At 43.2% G+C, this 20,585-nt stretch overlaps 1 protein-coding gene across 2 annotated transcripts in view; it reads right to left on the reverse strand.

Moving 5' to 3' along the window:
- Positions 1-580: 580 nt before the first annotated feature.
- TFRC (transferrin receptor) overlaps positions 581-20,585 on the reverse strand; it is a 33,956-nt gene continuing 13,951 nt past the window's right edge. For both annotated transcript variants that reach the window (XM_064360089.1, XM_064360088.1), the window contains exons 7-19: positions 20,096-20,209; positions 18,694-18,792; positions 18,186-18,325; positions 16,518-16,675; positions 15,403-15,522; positions 14,038-14,123; positions 13,767-13,830; positions 9,168-9,235; positions 8,009-8,067; positions 7,719-7,800; positions 5,463-5,684; positions 4,157-4,297; positions 581-3,497 (exon numbers count right to left, since the gene is read on the reverse strand). In XM_064360089.1, the coding sequence (XP_064216159.1) occupies positions 3,255-3,497; positions 4,157-4,297; positions 5,463-5,684; positions 7,719-7,800; positions 8,009-8,067; positions 9,168-9,235; positions 13,767-13,830; positions 14,038-14,123; positions 15,403-15,522; positions 16,518-16,675; positions 18,186-18,325; positions 18,694-18,792; positions 20,096-20,209 (1,596 nt within the window). In that variant the 3' untranslated portion in view covers positions 581-3,254. The remainder of the gene's footprint in view (positions 3,498-4,156; positions 4,298-5,462; positions 5,685-7,718; positions 7,801-8,008; positions 8,068-9,167; positions 9,236-13,766; positions 13,831-14,037; positions 14,124-15,402; positions 15,523-16,517; positions 16,676-18,185; positions 18,326-18,693; positions 18,793-20,095; positions 20,210-20,585) is intronic.

Here is a 20,585-nt window from a genome sequence, read left to right on the forward strand (position 1 = left end):
AGTTTTATTCATAACTGCCAAAACTTAGAAGCAACAAGATTACTTAGTACGTAGGTGGGCTACATTAACTATGGTAACTGTAGGCAACAGAATATTGTTCTGTGCTAAAAAGAAATGAGCTATCAAGTCACGAAGACACGGAGGAAAGGAATCCTGCTGCTTAGTAGTGAGACGCCATCTGAAAAGGCTTATTGTGATTCCAACTACCTGACATTCTGGAAAAGGTAACATTATGGATATAGTAAGATCTGTGGTTGCTAGGGCCTACAGAAGGGACAGATGAAGAACGTGCAGGGCACAAGACAGCAAAAACCTGTCCTGAATGAGACTAGAAAGGTATGACACGTCTGTGATCACACGACCGCCAGAACAAACTCTCATGTAAGCAGTACACTACGGGTGCCGATGATGTGCCCATGTGGGTTTGCTCATTGCAACAAATATGCCACTCTGGGGCAAGGTGTTGGCACTCACGGGGGATGTCTAAGTGGCAGAAACAGTGGATATGTGAGAATCCCGTTCAACTTTGCTATGAGCCTAAAACTGCTCTTGTTAAAAAGTTTATTTAAAAAATGGCAACTCAGTGTTCAAGTGTTTTATTAAATCAGATAAGGAATCTCCACATGGTTGCGCATACCAGCTTATATACAATTATAAGGACATATCATTTGTTTACAAAGAAAGTGTACAATTTCGAGAATATTCAAAGAGCTAACACAGTAAAGTTCATGCAAGTTCTAGAATAGTGAATCATGACAGCACTCATTTTACCCTTTACCCAAATCCACATGATCTCTTTAAGAAATGTGAAGACCACCAGCAGCCTGTCACTAGTCTGACACATATTTCATTCAGGACTATTAAGCTTGTTACCACATACTGGCTTGATAGGAAGTAACTCGACCCTAACTATAGAAAAGGGTTTTCTGAAGAGATTTACTGCTGCAAAATGTATACCCTTTTTCATATTGTGTTACAATATGAGCATGTCACACGCTTTCATTAAAGTATGCATGCATAATACCCAAACCAGGAATCTCAGCTATGACCTCTTCACTTAGCTACACTGAAGATCGGTCCAGGATCAAACACTGAAGATTAGAGACTGTGAGTAGTGAGACGCTTCAGGTGAGGCTGTAAATCCTGTTACCTACTGTAACCTAGGTAAGCGACACTAAGTTTTAGAACCTCAGAGACCCTATGAACGTTTTCCTAGGAGGCAGTTTCAGACTACCCCATGACAAACAGCTGATTATCACATTTATAATGATAGTTCACTAGAAAATAAAGTATGTACTCACATCGTAACTCCAGACTTACTCATACCTAGATTTAATTTATAACCACCATATACTAATGGGTAGGTAGGTATGATCAAAGATCTTTTGGGGACTCTTCCTCCACACAACTTACGCTCCCGACTCCCCCTAAACCTCCTATACAAAGTCCCCCTGCTTTAAGTCCAAAGGTCAATTCTGGATTAAAACTTGCCTGAACTAAGTTTATAGGAGATTAACATGCAAATAAGGTGATAAAGTTAAATCTACTTGTAAATAGCAAACATTATAAATGCATGCCACTATTCCGTTAAGCAGAAGACCTGGAGAAACCACAAAGGTAACAAAAACCCACATGAAATTTCAAATTTTAAAGTAATTTCATTTTACAGTAGTTGAATTTACCCACCAAATGCTGAATGACCACAAAATGTTTCTGCAACTAAAACTATAAGATAGGGAATTACAGGAGTTGGGAATACATGTTAGATACTAACGATCTTCAAGCTTTGAAGATGTCATTGCATGAAGAAAATTATGGGAAACGCTGTTCCCGATAATTACGTACACCCTTAGTGTAACATATGGAGGTCACTGCCTCCGATATAGACACTGTGGTAGGCAAAAGCTACCTTGTTCTTCATACATTATGGAAGACACTGCTCCCGATAATGTGTTAGGATTGTGACAAAGGTACTGGAAATTTTGCAACATGGGAATTAGAGTTATACCTTGGATAAACTGAGCTATAAAAATTTGGAGTACTACCACAGCCTTTAAGTGACATTTATTTAAAACTTGGTCACAAGCCATTGCATTTAGGAAAACGATCATTTTTATCTGGTCAGTGCTCACTTCTTAGCAACCCCTAATTAAATTTAATTCATCCCCCAGATCTTAGCTTCAACTTTATTCAGTTACATTTGGCTTGCGGCTGTTCTCTAAAACCCCTAAGTGTTGACCATAAATGCAAAAATTCCAGTATCTGTTGGGTTTTATTAGCAGATGCTGCTTTTATTTAAAAAAAACCGACAGTATAACTGTCATAATTATGGAAGGCACTGCTTCCGATAATTATATTCTATTAAAAACACTATTTATAGTGAACTCTGTCACTGATAAATAAACAATAAATATTTCAGTGCCAAAAGGACAGAAAGCTTTCCTGTAAGAAACACTTTGGCCAAAATGTGGCAGTGTATCCTTCAAAGTCTGACAAACTGAGTCTGAAATTAAACACCTGAAACTGGTTCTCTTTCAATGTACTTTGGAAGAAACAAAAATAACAAAGAACTAAATGGAGGCTTAAGGGGGAAGGGACAGACGAAAAGCAAACACTAAGTCTTTGGCTTCTGCTCCCCTCTTTTCATAAATGACACTGAGGTTAACATATTAAGGCCTTGTTCCTGCAATCAACAGTTGAACCTCATTTTCTCCAGCAGAAGGGCCTCCATTTCAGACTCAATGGCAAGAAAATAAGTTCCATCTCTTCTGAAAGTTAACGGTTTCTTTCAGGAATGAGGAAACCAGCTAAATTCCTTATGGAAAGAGATCTCATTTGGAGAGAATAAGGTCTTACAACCTGGTATCTCTATCTAGCATCAAATGAATTTAGAGGATTGCTCTAAGTTAAGTTACCACTTACAACCTTCAGCAGAGACCAGCACTTAGGATTTAGAGCAATAGTTCACATCACTGGTTTCTGACATTTTCATTAATAACAAGAAAGAGGAAGTTACCATTACCAAGCACTTAAAATGAGAGAGAGAGAATATTCCATCATGAATGTAGTTATTCACATTAACTTGAAGTGCATGTATCTACCCTGTATTAAAAGCTGCGGCCTAAAGACATCTAGTAGTACCAAGATGATTGGATGGAATTTTAACATCAGGTTTTGTAGCCCTACTGAAAATTTAGCACAAGTGTAGAAATCAGACTGCCCTGCTGTTTTGACATAACTTATGGGTATCACATTTAAAACTCATTGTCAATGTCCCAAATGTCACCAGAGAGGGCATTTGCAGCTCCCTGAATAGTCCAAGTAGCAAGAGCCAACTGGTTTCTGAACAGCGTTTCATTAAAAGCACGGTGATTTGTTTTACGCAGTTTCAGGTGCCCTAGTAAAGCTGACAGCGTGTGAGAGCCAGAGCCCCAGAAGATATGCCGGAAAGGAGAGTCTCTTGGAGACACATATGGTGAGAGGAAGGAATATTCTACCTGTGAAAACAAAACAAGGTGATTTACACAGTCCTATGACTTTTGTAGTAAAACAACTGTTCTTTCACTTCAAATGTACAATTTCCTACATTTTTTTTTCCACTTCACAATTCTGACACAATCTCCCAAATTTAAAAATGCTGATCAGACATTTTTTTCCCTTGGGACAGAGTTTTGCTGTTGTTGCCCAGGCTGGAGTGCAATGGCTAAATCTTGGCTCACCGCAAGCTCCACCTCCCAGGTTTAAGCGATTCTCCTCCCTCAGCCTCCCGAGTAGCTAAGATTACAGGCGTGTGCCACCATGCCCGGCTATTTTGTATTTTTAGTAGAGATAAATTTTCGCCATGTTGGTCAGGCTGGTCTTGAATCCATGATCTCAGGTGACCCGCCCACCTTGGCCTCCCACAGTGCTGAGATTACAGGCACTAGCCACTGCACCATGCTGATCAGACTTTCTAGAGCAGAGTAGGGAAAACACAATGCTGAGAGCCAGGCTAATGCTAATCTTCTAAGGTGAAAATTCTAAAGGAGGCTGAGCCGAGTGGAAAAAAACAAAGGAATTCTAGACTCCTAGAGTTTGTCCACTTTGCAAACATGCAAGATCTATCAATTAAAATTTTACACATACTTCAGATCCCCCTTTCCCGAAAGGTTCTTACTTTCATGATACGATCATTGAGTTCCTTCATGACGAATCTGTCTGTTATCTCAGAGTTCTTGAAATCTGTGGTGAGTCTGGAAGTAGCGCGGAAAAAGTCCCCGCGAGCAGAATACAGCCACTGTAAACTCAGGCCCATTTCCTGAAACAGACATGAAATTCACCGTGAGACATTTTATTTCTGAGGGCATTATTTTGTGTGCCTTTCTAATTTAATGTGTGTTGAGTAAGATTCTGACAAAAGGGACTCGCAGGTTAAGACAAGCTCAAGACTCAGAAAGCACCTTGAGCAGGGGCTCCAAACTCTACAGACCATGACAGCACACTCAGATTTGAGCCACGTAGGAAAACCATTCTCATTTAGAAATTCAACATAATTATAATCCTACATACTGTATTGTTCCCAGTTCAATTCCCCTTGTGGGGGAAAACTTTCTTAAGGGGGAAAACCTTTTGGTTCAATGTACTTCAGGATCTAGTTATTTCCATCTGGTAAGTTCCATTTTCAACAGTTACAATTAGTTTCAAGAAAGACGTAAGATTCGGTTATTGCTGGGCGTGGTGGCTCATGCCTGTAATCCTAGCACTTTGGGAGGCAGAGGTGGGTGGATCACCTGAGGTCAGGAGTTTAAGACCAGCCTGGCCATCATGGTGAAACCCCATCTTTAAAAAAAAAAAAAAAAAGATTTGCTTATCAGTGGTTTACTTCAATTAAGAGAGCTGTTAAAAATAAACTCCAAGTACCATAAAACCATCTGGAAGGTACTTAATATTAGAATTATAACTTACTTAGAGATGAGATTTGGCTACGCTGCCTGGGCTGGGCTCAGCAGTCCTCCTGCCTCAGCAGTAGCTGGGGCTGTGGACGTGCACCACCTCACCCTGCTTATCAGTTTCATTTAATGGGATACTTGAATTCTAGATGCACAGGATCAATAACAGACAGAATCCGACTAGCTGTGCCCTTTCCATCCATGGGGTGTCTGCAAGGCACACAGCCCAGCTCACAGCTGAGATCGTCGTATTCTGTGTCCTATTTATGGGCTGTCTGGAAGACATGAATGACAGAAAACCTAACACTGCTCTGGATTCTGAAATACTTGGTGAGCTCTATCCAAGCTCTCTAATCCACAGCCTCCCAACTTCTCTCAAACAAATTACAAATTCTACATAAAACTATACCTCAATTCACTTTAAAATGTACCTTGGCTACAATCATCCTTCCACCAGGAACACACACAGGAACACATCACACTTCAAAATACTTGACATTCAGAGATAAAAACATAACTGGAATCAGTGCTCACCTTTATGTCTGCTCTGTATTGGTTCAGATTCCTCAGAAATGAAAGTAGTTGGCTGTTATACCTCTCATAATCCAGGTTTAATTCAGCAACATGGGTTAGTTTAATCATGAACTGACCAGCTACTTCTGCAGCTGCTCGTGCCACTTTGTCCAACTGAGGAATTTTCTCCATCAGTTCCTTATAGGTATCCATGGTGGTACCCAAATAAGGATAATCTGCGTCCTGTAAGAAAAAGCGAGGCTATGGTATTCACATGAGTTATAGGAGCAAAAGCCTCATATTCTAGCTCCACCATAGAGGTGACAGTTACTGCAGTTCTTCCCTTGCTTCTGACATATTCCCACCCCAATTTCACCTCATTATCTGCTGCTTTAAGTACACTCTTGCTACTTCTCTGAACCTAATCTACTCCTAGAGTGACTTTCTTCCAGGTTCTACAGAATTCATCTTTCATCATATCATACGTCCTAAATACATTTCCAGTCAAATTCCTTAAAGCTGTATGTTTTCCTCTCTGGGAAGTTTAGGCCTTTACCAATGGAAAAATAGAACAACACACATGAACGTACCTTGAGATAAGGTCTCACTATGTCACCCAGGCTGGAGTACAGTGGTGCAATCATGGCTCACTGCAGCCTTGAGCTCCTGGCTCAAATGACCCTCCTGCCTCAGCCTCCCAAGGAGCTGGGACTACAGTGCATGCCACTGGGCCAGCTTAATTAAAAAAGAAAAAAAAATTTTTTTTTTAAAAGATGGGGTTTTACCATCATGGCCAGGCTGGTCTTGAACTCCTGACCTCAGGTGATCCACCCACCTCGGCCTCCCAAAGTGCTAGGGTTACAGGCGTGAGCCACCGCGCCCAGCCTTAAAAAAATTTTTGTGGCAATGTAGTCTCAGCATGTTACTCAGGCTGGTCTCACTCCTTCCAGGCCTCAAGCAACCCGCCCACCTCAGCCACCCAATGTGCTGGAATCAGATGTGAGCGACTGTGCTCAGCCTGGTGAAAATACTACTTAGCTGGACTGTCCAGTAGGCACCACTGCTCAGTCACTCAAGAAATTTAGCCTCTGGCTGGGCATGGTGGCTCACGTCTGTAATCCCAGCAGAGACTGCGCCACTGCACTCCAGCCTGGGCAACAGATCAAGACTCCATCTCAAAAAAAAAACAAACCTCAGCCTCATTATTTTTGGGTATTTTTGGGATGGAGTCTCACTGTCGCTTGGCTCACTGCAACCTCTGCCCCCCAGGTTCAAGCGATTCTCCCATCTGAGCCTCCTGAATAGCTGGGATTACAGGTGTGCACCATCATGCCTGGCTAATTTTTTTTGTATTTAGTAGAGACGGGGTTTCACCATGTTGACCAGGCTGGTCTTGAACTCCTGACCTCAAGTGATCCACCCATCTCAGCCTCCCAAATGCTGGGATTATAGGAGTGAGCCACCGCACCCGGCTAAGCCTCTTTATTAAAACTCATACTTAATTGAAGAAGTCTTAGCAATAAACTCAAATGCTAATTAAGCTAATTGAGATGAACAAATCTATGTGAAAACTGATCATGAAAAAATATGCAATAATTACATGTATATAACTTCTTAAAACATTTTAAGCACTCCAGTAAACTTGGTCTCAAAACTGATACAAGAAGATCCATGGCCAGGTGTAGTAAGCAGCTCTTGCCTGTAATCCGAACAGGCTGAAGGGGGAGGACTGCTTGAGGCTGCAGTGAGCCATGACCAGGCCACTGCACCCCAAGCTGGGTGACAGAGCAAGACATCATTCTCAAGAAAGAAAAACCCAACAACTAAGATACGTGAAAGGTGTCAAAATCAAAATGAAGTCACCAGTCTTAACAAAAGTGCAACCCTGAAGAGAAGGGTCTCATCTTTGTATGTCTGACAACAAGGACTATGAGGTTTTTTCCTTTTTACAAAAACTGCAACCTTGCACCAAAAAAGTTCTTTTGGGACGATCTGCCTAGCAACTAACTGCCTGTCAACCTTGGACTGGCGTCACCCTTGTTACTGATCTTAGTAGCCCAGAATAATTACCCCAAAACAATTATGTAATCCTTGTCACTGGTCCTTTAAAAACCTGTTTTCTTCTACATCTCTGAATATGAACACAGTTTACTATATAGCACATGCATTCCCACTGCAATGCCCTATTCCCAAATAAAGATCATGTCCTTTTAAAGAGCCTCTCTCCATTTGTTATTTAAATTAACAGATGTAATGCTTTAAGTTCTTCAGACTTACCTCGCAAAAACAGAAAGAAACTGCTGGGATTCCAGAATATGCAAGGAAAGGGAAAGCAGCATTGTCAAAAGTGAGTTTCTCACTGCAAGGAGAAAGAATGTGTCTTGAGAAAGTTTGCTAAAGAACACACTGTTCCATCATGCAAATCCCCCCATCCAACATTCGTTCTTCAGTTGAGTATCGTTAGGTATAAGTAAGCTCCCTGCAAGGACAGATTTGGATGCTACCTAACACAGCAGGTGGAATCGCTGCCTTTCTAATAGCCTGTTCATTCACTTGTCTCAACTTACACTTTGCTGGCCCAGTTGCTGTCCTGATACAGAGACAGGCCAGTAACTGGATGTTTCACCTGTAAGAGAAGAAATTATCATTAAAACTAACATTTTGGAACTTATTTACTCCGGCTAGTCACTAACATGTTACTCTATCAACATTTATAAATATAAAACGTATTATATCTTCTTAAAAAGAATTTATGACAGTACAGTCTCAATTTTAAGTTATTACTAACCAGGCTCATGTTGTCAGTTCCTTTAGTTATGGTGAGGAAGAAACGTCTTCTCCTTAATTAACATTTTAAAAGTGGGCCAGTCGGGCGTGGTGGCTCACACCTGTAATACCAACACTTTGGGAGGCGGGCGGATCATGAGGTCAGGAGTTCAAGACCAGCCTGGCCAAGATGGTAAAACCCCATCTCTACTAAAAAATACAAAAAATTAGCTGGGTGTGGTGGTGAGCACCTGTAATACCAGCTACTAGGGAGGCTGAGATAGAGAATTGCTGAGGCTAGAGAGTGCAGGGCACTCCAGCCAGGGCAACAGAGAGAGACTTCGTCTTAAAATACATACATACATACATAAATGCGAGCCTAGGCCATGTGGGGTAGTTCACGCCTGCAATCCCAATGCTTTGGGAGGCTGAAGTGGGAAGATCACTTGAGCCCAGAAGTTTGAGACAACATAGCAAGACCTTGTCTCTTAAAAAAAAAAACCCTGGTGGCTTACCCACAATTTTAAAAGCCCTCTCTAGGCTTCATCATATGCCTATCTTGTTTCTGGTTTCCTCCTTCTAGTACATCTTACATCACTAACCGAACTGGCAAATTCATTACTGCCTTACTTGAGATCCTACAATCCCTAGTATCCCATGGGATCAAGGCCAATGTCTGCTATCTGACCTGTTTCTAACTTTATTCACTCCAAGATACAGCCTCTAATCCCATTAGGCAAGTATTTTCTTTCATATGCTGCTCCCTCATTCAAAACTACAGTAATTATTTATTCAATAACTATTTCGTTACTGATATGTTTTGTTACAGATATTTGTTACTGATTATTGCATGATCAGTGTTTATTATTACAATAAACTGGTATTACATATCAGTGTTTCATCTCAGGTCGCTTCAACAAAAAATGAAGCCACACAGTTTTGAATTAGGTACACACTCACCTCTTGCATTGTTTTCTCAATAAGTGTATACAACAAGGGGCTGGCAGAAACCTTGAAGTCGCCGGTACCTGTAAAGACATTATTTTATCTTTGCCCGTTCTCCACTCCAGTAATTTTCACACTGCTACTTCCACAACTAAAAGTACTTGACAAACAAAACAGTAATCTAGATCAGCGGCCCCGGCAGCACCTCTCCCACTAATCAAGTAGACAAAAGCAATTTTGGTATCAAGGTCTTTAGCAACTATACTAACTTGACTTCAGTGAGGCTCTTACTCCTTGCGTTTGCATACTTTAATCCTCGTGATCTTTTAAAAAGTATCAGAGCGGTTTTAGGTTCAACAGCAAAACTAAGAGAAAGGTACCTCGAGTTCCCACAATTCTACTCGCCCACACATGTGCAGCCCCCTCACTAAGCAACTTCATGTTTAACTTTTTGGTTCACCCAGGTGAGAGCTACAGTACATTCCGCTGCAAACATACAACAGGGAAATAACTAGGAAATTCCTTCCTAGTAGAACTGTAACTCCTTCCTTTTCTCCCATGTAGACATTTCAACATTCTCAGTCCATCAGCTACATCTGCACTCTTTCTCACCCCATTCCTGTTGCATATAACACCTGCACTTTCTCACCCCGTTCCTGCTGCGTGTACACCTGCACTTTCTCACCCCGTTCCTGCTGCGTGTACACCTGCACTTTCTCACCCCGTTCCTGCTGCGTGTACACCTGCACTTTCTCACCCCGTTCCTGCTGCGTGTACACCTGCACTTTCTCACCCCGTTCCTGTTGCGTGTACACCTGCACTTTCTCACCCCGTTCCTGTTGCGTGTACACCTGCACTTTCTCACCCCGTTCCTGCTGCGTGTACACCTGCACTTTCTCACCCCGTTCCTGTTGCGTGTACACCTGCACTTTCTCACCCCGTTCCTGTTGCGTGTACACCTGCACTTTCTCACCCCCTTCCTGTTGCGTGTACACCTGCACTTTCTCACCCCGTTCCTGTTGCGTGTACACCTGCACTTTCTCACCCCGTTCCTGTTGCGTGTACACCTGCACTTTCTCACCCCGTTCCTGTTGCGTGTACACCTGCACTTTCTCACCCCGTTCCTGTTGCGTGTACACCTGCACTTTCTCACCCCGTTCCTGTTGCGTGTACACCTGCACTTTCTCACCCCGTTCCTGTTGCGTGTACACCTGCACTTTCTCACCCCGTTCCTGTTGCGTGTACACCTGCACTTTCTCACCCCCTTCCTGTTGCGTGTACACCTGCACTTTCTCACCCCCTTCCTGTTGCGTGTACACCTGCACTTTCTCACCCCCTTCCTGTTGCGTGTACACCTGCACTTTCTCACCCCCTTCCTGTTGCGTGTACACCTGCACTTTCTCACCCCGTTCCTGTTGCGTGTACACCTGCACTTTCTCACCCCGTTCCTGCTGCGTGTACACCTGCACTTTCTCACCCCGTTCCTGCTGCGTGTACACCTGCACTTTCTCACCCCCTTCCTGTTGCGTGTACACCTGCACTTTCTCACCCCGTTCCTGTTGCGTGTACACCTGCACTTTCTCACCCCGTTCCTGTTGCGTGTACACCTGCACTTTCTCACCCCGTTCCTGTTGCGTGTACACCTGCACTTTCTCACCCCGTTCCTGTTGCGTGTACACCTGCACTTTCTCACCCCGTTCCTGTTGCGTGTACACCTGCACTTTCTCACCCCGTTCCTGTTGCGTGTACACCTGCACTTTCTCACCCCGTTCCTGTTGCGTGTACACCTGCACTTTCTCACCCCGTTCCTGTTGCGTGTACACCTGCACTTTCTCACCCCGTTCCTGTTGTGTGTACACCTGCACTTTCTCACCCCCTTCCTGTTGCGTGTACACCTGCACTTTCTCACCCCGTTCCTGTTGTGTGTACACCTGCACTTTCTCACCCCGTTCCTGTTGCGTGTACACCTGCACTTTCTCACCCCGTTCCTGTTGCGTGTACACCTGCACTTTCTCACCCCGTTCCTGTTGCGTGTACACCTGCACTTTCTCACCCCGTTCCTGTTGCGTGTACACCTGCACTTTCTCACCCCGTTCCTGTTGCGTGTACACCTGCACTTTCTCACCCCGTTCCTGTTGCGTGTACACCTGCACTTTCTCACCCCCTTCCTGTTGCGTGTACACCTGCACTTTCTCACCCCGTTCCTGTTGCGTGTACACCTGCACTTTCTCACCCCGTTCCTGTTGCGTGTACACCTGCACTTTCTCACCCCGTTCCTGTTGCGTGTACACCTGCACTTTCTCACCCCGTTCCTGTTGCGTGTACACCTGCACTTTCTCACCCCGTTCCTGTTGCGTGTACACCTGCACTTTCTCACCCCGTTCCTGTTGCGTGTACACCTGCACTTTCTCACCCCGTTCCTGTTGCGTGTACACCTGCACTTTCTCACCCCGTTCCTGTTGCGTGTACACCTGCACTTTCTCACCCCGTTCCTGTTGTGTGTACACCTGCACTTTCTCACCCCCTTCCTGTTGCGTGTACACCTGCACTTTCTCACCCCGTTCCTGTTGTGTGTACACCTGCACTTTCTCACCCCGTTCCTGTTGCGTGTACACCTGCACTTTCTCACCCCGTTCCTGTTGCGTGTACACCTGCACTTTCTCACCCCGTTCCTGTTGTGTGTACACCTGCACTTTCTCACCCCGTTCCTGTTGCGTGTACACCTGCACTTTCTCACCCCGTTCCTGTTGCGTGTACACCTGCACTTTCTCACCCCGTTCCTGTTGCGTGTACACCTGCACTTTCTCACCCCGTTCCTGTTGCGTGTACACCTGCACTTTCTCACCCCGTTCCTGTTGCGTGTACACCTGCACTTTCTCACCCCGTTCCTGTTGTGTGTACACCTGCACTTTCTCACCCCCTTCCTGTTGCGTGTACACCTGCACTTTCTCACCCCGTTCCTGTTGTGTGTACACCTGCACTTTCTCACCCCGTTCCTGTTGCGTGTACACCTGCACTTTCTCACCCCGTTCCTGTTGCGTGTACACCTGCACTTTCTCACCCCGTTCCTGTTGCGTGTACACCTGCACTTTCTCACCCCGTTCCTGTTGCGTGTACACCTGCACTTTCTCACCCCGTTCCTGTTGCGTGTACACCTGCACTTTCTCACCCCGTTCCTGTTGCGTGTACACCTGCACTTTCTTTCTTACTCCACTCCAGCTGCATGTACATTTGCATTTTAAATAACATTCAAACTCTTTGTCAATTTTCTGCTGCCAGTGAACATTCAAACTCTTCTATATGGTATAGTTTAGTTTGTTCTCACCTAAATATAGCCCAGACTTACGGTTCTAAACTTTAGTACATCAGAATCCCCTGGAATGTTAACAAAGTTTTTTGTTTGGGTTTTTTTGCTTCAGGATACTTTGCCCTTAACAAAATAGTGCTTCGGCCGGGCGCGGTGACTCACGCCTGTAATCCCAGCACTTTGGGAGGCCAAGGCGGGTGGATCACAAGGTCAAGAGATCGACCTCAACATGGTGAAACCCCGTCTCTACTAAAAATACAAAAAAAAATTAGCTGGGCACGGTGGCACGTGCCTGTAATCCCAGCTACTCAGGAGGCTGAGGCAGGAGAATCGCCTGAACCCAAGAGGCGGAGGTTGCGGTGAGCCAAGATCGCACCATTGCACTCCAGCCTGGGTAACAAGGGCAAAACTCCGTCTCAAAAGAAAAAGAAAAAAGAAAAAAAAGAAAATAGTGCTTCTTTTCCCCCAAGGGTTACAAAAAAAAAAGCCCAGTTTTTTTTTGTTTTTGAGACGGAGTTTCCCTCTTGTCACCCAGGCTAGAGTGCAATGGCACGATCTTGTCTCACTGCAACCTCCACCTCTCAGGTTCAAGTGATTCTCCTGCCTCAGCCTCCCGAGTAGCTGGGATAATGGGCATGAACCACCATACCTGGCTAATTTTTATATTTTTAGTAGAGATGGGGTTTTCACCTTGTTGGCCAGGCTGGTCTCAAACTCCCGACCTCAGGTGATCTGCCCACCTCGACCTCCCAAAGTGCTGGGATTATAGGAATGCACCACCATGCCCGGCCAAAAAAGCCCAGTTTTTGGACCCACACTCCCATTTCTGACTCAGAGGTCTGGGCTGGACCTGAACATTTGCATACATAACAGTTCCCAGATGATCCTGATGCCACTGATCTGGGGACCACATTGAGAATCACCCGCTGCTCCAGACAAGGCTATCTGTGCTTAGTGTGTAACTTGACTATTTAAAAGAAAGCTTAGATACAGGCTGGGGGCAATGGCTCATGCCTGTAATCATAGCATTTTGGGCAGCTAAGGTGAGTAGAATACTTTAACTCAGGAGTTTGAGACCAGCCTGGGCAACATGGCAAAACCTCATCTATACAAAAAATTAGCCAAGTGGCTGAAGTGGGAGGATCACCTGAGCCCAGGAGGTCGAGACTGCAGTGAGCCACGACTGTGCTACTGCACTCCAGCTGGGCAACAGAGTGAGACCCTGTCTCAAAAAAAACAAAAAAGCTTTCTTCCACTTAGGAGCAGTTTACCCGAATTCATAAGCATCTAATGAAAGGGATGCTTACCAAGAACAGCTTTATCCAGATTAATATAAGTGAAAGCCTTTAAATGCAAGGACGAAAGGTATCCCTAGAAGAGAAGGGAAAAGCCTAGTAAGTATAAATCTGTGTATCACATACAGTAACATTAGGGATTCATTTTCAAATCTGGACTCATATTGAGACTAAATGCAAAGGCAAAAATGGTAATATCAAACCTATAAGAACATCATTTCTGGAGCACAGCTTAAGTCCACAAGTTCAGGTGCCCAGTATAGGAATGGATGATAAAGAATACCTCTAGCCATTCAGTGGCACCAACTGATCCAAAGTCTCCAGCACTCCAACTGGCAAACACAATGCTTCTGCTGGGCTGGAACCCATCTGGAAGAGAACAAAGTCATAGGCAAGGTGAAAGGTATCCCACTTAAGATGAATCAGAAGCTCTGATTCCAAGAAAGCAGATTCCAAAATCTTTTTTTCCTGAGCCAAAATAGAAAAAAATACTAATAATATATTTTTTTGAAACCCTAGATGAAAGAATAAAAGAATAGGAATACTTCTTTTTACATAATCTACAAAGAGCAAGATAGGAGATCTGCAAGTAAGATTTTTCAAGTACATAGTAGGGACCAGTAGTCACCCTTTTACAGTTTCATTGAGTTCCTAAACTTCTGGACCCACAGATAACTGGAAGCAGTGTGAGCATGACGATGCACGTCTTAACAACAGCTTACGTAAGAAATAATTCCAAAATAAAATAACAATTCACAAATTTAAGTTACAAGAGGAGTCTGCAGAGCAACTATGTTAGTGACAGCACCTTCTGGGGTTACGTGTATCACTGCCCTCCATCCCACCCACTGCTCTCAGTGTGTATTTTTCTCCGTTAATGTACTCTGTATTAAAGTTAAGCACTGCAATTTTCCCTATGACCCAAAGACTCAAGAATGTGATATGATTTTGCATGTGTGAGTGGGCAGGAGTGTAAGAGTGGCAAGTAGGACAGAAAGGCTCGAAAATAAACAGAGGTGGGTGCGGTGGCTCACTCGCAGCACTTTGGAAGGCTGAGGTGGGTGGATCACTTGAGGTCAGGAGACCAGCCTAGCCAACATGGCACAACCCCATCTCTACTAAGAATATGAAAAGTAGCCGGGCATGATGGCATGTGCCTGTAAACCCAGCTACTCAGGAGGCTGAGGCAGGAAAATCGCTTGAAGCTGGGAGGCAGAGATTGCAGTGAGCTGAGATTGCACCACTGCGCTCCAGCCTGGGTGACAGCGTGAGACTCCTTATCGAAAAATAAATGAATAAACAGTACAAAATTTCAATAGTTGTTAGGTCTTAGCACATTAGTATAGAGGTATGCTACCGCTTTCAAATTGCTTAGGGACTATGATTCGCCTTACCATTCTGGATACATCAAACTAAGCACTAGGACTCCACTGTCTCAAAGAAACTCATGATTTCTGGCATAGACACTTTATGGAAAGCTGTTTCAAAGGAAAACAGCTACAACAAAAGACAATCTGCCTTCTATTTAAGGACTAGAGTCTAGCATGAGAGAACCACAGGAATACAGGCAATGTGAGCAAAGCACAGTATTACATCTAGAACTGTATGCAGTGCACCAATACTCAAAGGAATCGAATCTGTACTCTACCTTTTAAGACCATATCTGAGAATGTCTGCGCAAGTTTCAATAGGAGAGCTGTTCCGACACTGGACTTTGCAGCTCCAGGACCCCAGGAGTCTCTCTGGGCCCCAACTACAACATAGCGATCTTAAAAAAAAAAAAGAGGAAGACAGATAATTTATATTATCGGTAGAAAGGTAAAAGTGCAGTACATGTACTCAGGATAAAAGAGCTTACTTCAAGTCTGACTGAGGACTCTGGGAATTAAAAATTCACATGAGAATACTAATTTTTTTTAACCTTACTAGTAGTGCTACCTTTTTCCTGCACTACTAATTAAATTTACTGACTACTCAAGTCCAAGGACTTATTTCTTAATAAGTGTTGCTGTTTGATTGCATTTAAAGTCAACTCCGGGGACTGGCAAACGACAGCCTGCATGCCTGTTTATTCGTATAGTCTATGCCTGTTTTCTTGCCCCAACTACGGAGCTGAACAGCTAAAGTAGACACTGTGCAGCCCGAAAAATGTTTATTATCTGCCCCTGTAAGAAATTTGCTTATCAATGTTCTAGTCAGTAACTTAGAACAGATTTTCTAATCATGACAGTCCATTTTTTTTTCATGGTAGCAGTTCACACTGTATGATAGTCAATTTTTAACAACAATTTTGTAGGGCCTTATTACCTCCCGAAAAAACTGACAAATAGGCCGGGCACGGGGGCTCACGCCTGTAATCCCAACCCTATGGGAGGCCGAGGCAGGCAGATCACCTGAGGTTGGGAGTTCCAGACCAGCCTGACCAACATGAAGAAACCCCATCTCTACTAAAAATACAAAATTACACAGGCGTGGTGGTGTGTGCCTGTAATCCCAGCTGCTCAGGAGGCTGAGGCAGGAAAATAACTTGAACCTGGGAGGAGAGACTGTGGTGAGCCCAGATCGCGCCACTGCACTCCAGCCTGGGCAACAAGAGCGAAACTCCATCTCAAAAAAACAACTGACACATAAACAATTCACTTTAGGACAGACAAGATTGAGTACTTCATAAAACCAAGCCAAGTCAGCTTTCCTACACTCCCTCCTCCTTCTCTAGCCACAGCTTAAGAACAGCAAAGAAAACAAATAAAAGGGGGTTTTTACCTGGTTCTACAAAGCCTTTAATAACTCCAAAGATGTTAAGAATTTTTATCTCTTTCATCACATTGCTCACAGAGAGCTTCACACTCTTGTTTTGTGAGGTTACCATCCTGCACGAAGAGTCGGTTTTCCAGTCAGAAGGACAGTCTCCTTCCATATTTCTAGAATCAGAAAGCAGGTGTCAGTTCTCAGCTTTTGTTCCTTGCCCAGGGTTTACTTCTGTTCAGGGAAGTTCCAGATTAGGAGGACATATAAACAAAACTTACTCTCTAGTGGGGAACCATTTATGTCTTACTTTGATCTGTAGGGAGGCAACTGAAAACCATGAAGTACTTACTAGTTCAAGCGCTATTTTTAAAAACTTCCATAACTATCCTCATCTGATGTCTGCCTTTCTGCCAGAGGCTTAGCTATATAGTTTATATTTGTAACACATACCAAGATGGACTCCAAATCAAGCTCTTTTAATATATAAAAGAACATCAATACATTTTTGTGTTTCTCAACTGTCTCCACTAACAAGGACAGTAGACATTCTTATCTCAGTTATGCCTGTAATCCCAGCACATTGGGAGGCTGAGGCAGAATTCCTTGAACCCAGGAGGCAGAGGTTGTAGTGGGCCAGGATCACGCCATAGCACTCCAGTCTGGGCGACAGAGTGAGACTCAAAAAAAAAAAAAAAAATTCCTGTGCTTCCCCAATCTAATTCCTCTGTGTTACCCAAATAATAGCTGCTTCTAAGGAGGCTTACTTATATAAATGTAAGTCGAAACATTATTACTACCCTACTATATAAGGATAAGATGGGAGGCTGGCTTCACAGGTTGGTGAAGACTTGTAGGTGGTGGGCAGAATGAGTCAACAAAAATCACCTATGATAAGTGCCCCTTAGCAGTATCAATAGTCATAGTATTTACATACTCCTTATATACAGATGTTCTTCATTTGAGACTGTATTAAGCAGAACATATTTTAACTATCCAATTAAGTTAAAGAAATAGGGCCAGAGAGCTTATGTCACATGAGAGAAATGCTTGCATAGAGGTCTGAAAATAGATCTCCATCCTATAACAGGAAATGAGAAATATGTCCATATCAAAATCAAAATTAATGATATGTACTCTAATCAAACTGGGTTCTGTTTTTAAATAGGGATACTAATACTATAGGGAGGATATCCAGAAGAACAAGTCATGACCACAAAGCATCTGGAAACCATCATGAGACGTGAGGCTTTTCAATCAATAGCCAAGGAAACTGGAAGCATCCTGTATTGCTTAAAATAAAAATCAAGAACAAATGGATGTTTCAGGGAATAAGATTTTATCCCAATAAGAATTCTAACAGCTTTTCTCCAGTAACAGACGAGGTTGCCATAGGCATAGTGCTTCACCACAGAAGCACTCAAGCAGAGCTCTGCCAGGAACTTTGCACAAGGAATTCACTGGGTAAACTGGACAAGGACTCCCGGGTTTATAAATCCAAAGTCCATTATTAAGATCTCTTCAGAGAGAAAAATTCATTTTTATCTGTACCAAGGTAACAGCTAACCATCATCCAAATTCCCAAATGTGGAAAATTATAATCATTTTTAACATTTTAATCAACATACGGTTCTTCCCTAATCATAAAACCTCACCCTGCAAGACAGCTTTCAAATAAAAACTTACTCAAACAGCCTTTCTGCAGCAGCTCTGGAGATCGTTTGGACTGGTATATTAGGCAATCCTGAGGACCGAGACGGTGGAAACTGAGTGTGATTGAAAGAAGGGAATCCAGGTGTGTAGGGGTCGCCTGTTCCCAGATGAGCCTAGTAAAACAAGAGAGCACTTCACTCCATCACATACTTCCTCACAAAGTTCTCTGTAAGATTCAGATTTGGTATAAGGCTGCAGCCCAAGCTTACTTTACCAACTTGAAGCCTCAAAAATCTGAGTGGCTCTACAATGTGACTCTTGTTTTCATGGCACATGGAAATTCTCAATTCAAGGCACTATTGATAAAATCCTTATAGCAACAAATAAAGCCTCAAAGTCAACGTAATCTATCTTCTTGCTTACTGCTAACATCCTCCCAGAAAAAGAGCATTAAGAAAGACACAGTGCTATTCCTGCTAATATACAAATCCAGTAACAATTCGAAGAACTCAAAAGCTGATTTGCTCAAGAAATAACTCACATGTCCAAAGAATGAAACGTCTGCATTAACAATGGGAAATTTAGCCTTGTCCATGTATATCAAGACACCAATTGCATTTGAGCTTTCAGCATTTGCAACCTAAAAGAAAATATATAAAGCTCAGAAAATGAAGATCATATGAAATGAGAACACATCCTGGACACTACGCTAAAGGACAAATGGTTACAGAGGACTAAACTTATAATACTTCCAAATATTTCAAATTGTTTATCTGTGGATTTGCTAATGGCTCCCTGAAAAACTCACTAGTTTGGAAAATAAGAAAAATAACCAAGACCGGGAGCAGGGCTCATGCCTGGAATCCCACCACTTTGGGAGGCTGAAGCAGGCAGACCACCTGAGGTCAGTAGTTCAAGACCAGCCAGGCCAACATGGCGAAATCTGGTGTCTACTGAAAATACAAAAATTAGCCAGGCATGGTGGCGGGCACCTGTAATCCCAGCTACTCGGAAGGCTGAGGCAGTAGAATCACTTGAACCAAGGAGGCGAGTTCAAGCCTGCCACCATGCCAGGATAATTTTTTGTAGTTTTAGTAGCGACAGGGTTTCATCATGTTGGCCAGGCTGGTCTTGAAGTCCTGACCTCAGGTGATCCACCCAACTTGGCTTCCCAAAGTGCTGAGATTACAGGCATGAGTGACCACGCCTAGCAAACTTTTCTTTTTTTGAGACACAGTCTCTCTCGGTCACCCAGGCTGGAGTGCAGTGGCACAATCTCGGCTCCATGCAACCTCTGCCTCCCAGGTTCAAGCGAGATTTTCCTGCCTCAGCCTCCTGAGTAGCTGGGACTACAGGCACCCACCACCATGCCCAACTAATTTTTTATATTTTTAGTAGAGATGAAGTTTCACTGTGTTAGCCAGGACTGTCTTGATCTCCTGACCTCGTGATCTGCCTGCCTTGGCCTCCCAAAGTGCTGAGAATACAGGCGTGAGTCACCACACCCAGCCCCTAATTTTCCTTTTTATAAAACATTTTTTAAATTAATTAATTTATTTATTTATTAAAAAGATGTGGTTTCACCATGATGGCCAGGCTGGTCTTGGAACTCCTGACCTCAGGTGATCCACCCACCTCAGCCTCCCAAAGTGCTAGGATTACAGGCATGAGCCACCACGCCCAGCCTATAAAACATGCTTTTAACTGAATTCTATATATGCATAAAACTGAGTTACACAGACAAATAGCTTTCACTTAAGCATTTCTCATTAGGTAAGTGGAACTTACTTGATTTGTCGAGCACTTTAATAAATTGTACTATCTGGTCTGAGAGTTTAAGACTGCTGGTTTTCAGAATGCAAGAATATTAATAAGAAATATCACTTAACCGAAGAATAAGATACCAAAGTACTATATTTAATGTTATAATAACTCACACTCACCTTTTCTGCAAAGGTGATTTTTCCTGCTCTGACAATCACTATAGATCCATTCACAGGAGAGTCTAAATCCTCAAAATCTTTTTCAGTACCAAAATTAGCATGGACCAGTTTACCCTAGAACAAAGACATTAGATTTAATGAGCTTTATGGTATCAGAACACTGCTAAAATCTTGAGACAGAGAATTGTATAGACCAAACCCAAGACAGGCAACCCAATTAAGAGATAAAAGGGGGCCAAAAGGCCTTAAAAAGATATGCGTTCTAAAAAACTTTACCACTTTTAGGTCAGAGCTACAGGAATAAAATTAGGATTTTTGGCCTCCTATGTCTCTCATGCCTTTATCCCATGCTGCCTTTAATCTAAAGAGCATTTTAGATTAAACCAGCATATGTAGGCTGGTCATGGGACTGCAACCCTGGTACAATCTTAACCTTGAGGACTTCATATAAATAGGCTTTAACTGAAAGGTCTGATAATAAATCTGTCCC

The sequence above is a fragment of the Aotus nancymaae genome, unplaced genomic scaffold (genome assembly GCF_030222135.1).
Source record: "Aotus nancymaae isolate 86718 unplaced genomic scaffold, 86718_ANA_hifiasm-v0.15.2.pri h1tg000038l, whole genome shotgun sequence".
Taxonomy (NCBI): Eukaryota; Metazoa; Chordata; class Mammalia; order Primates; family Aotidae; genus Aotus; species Aotus nancymaae.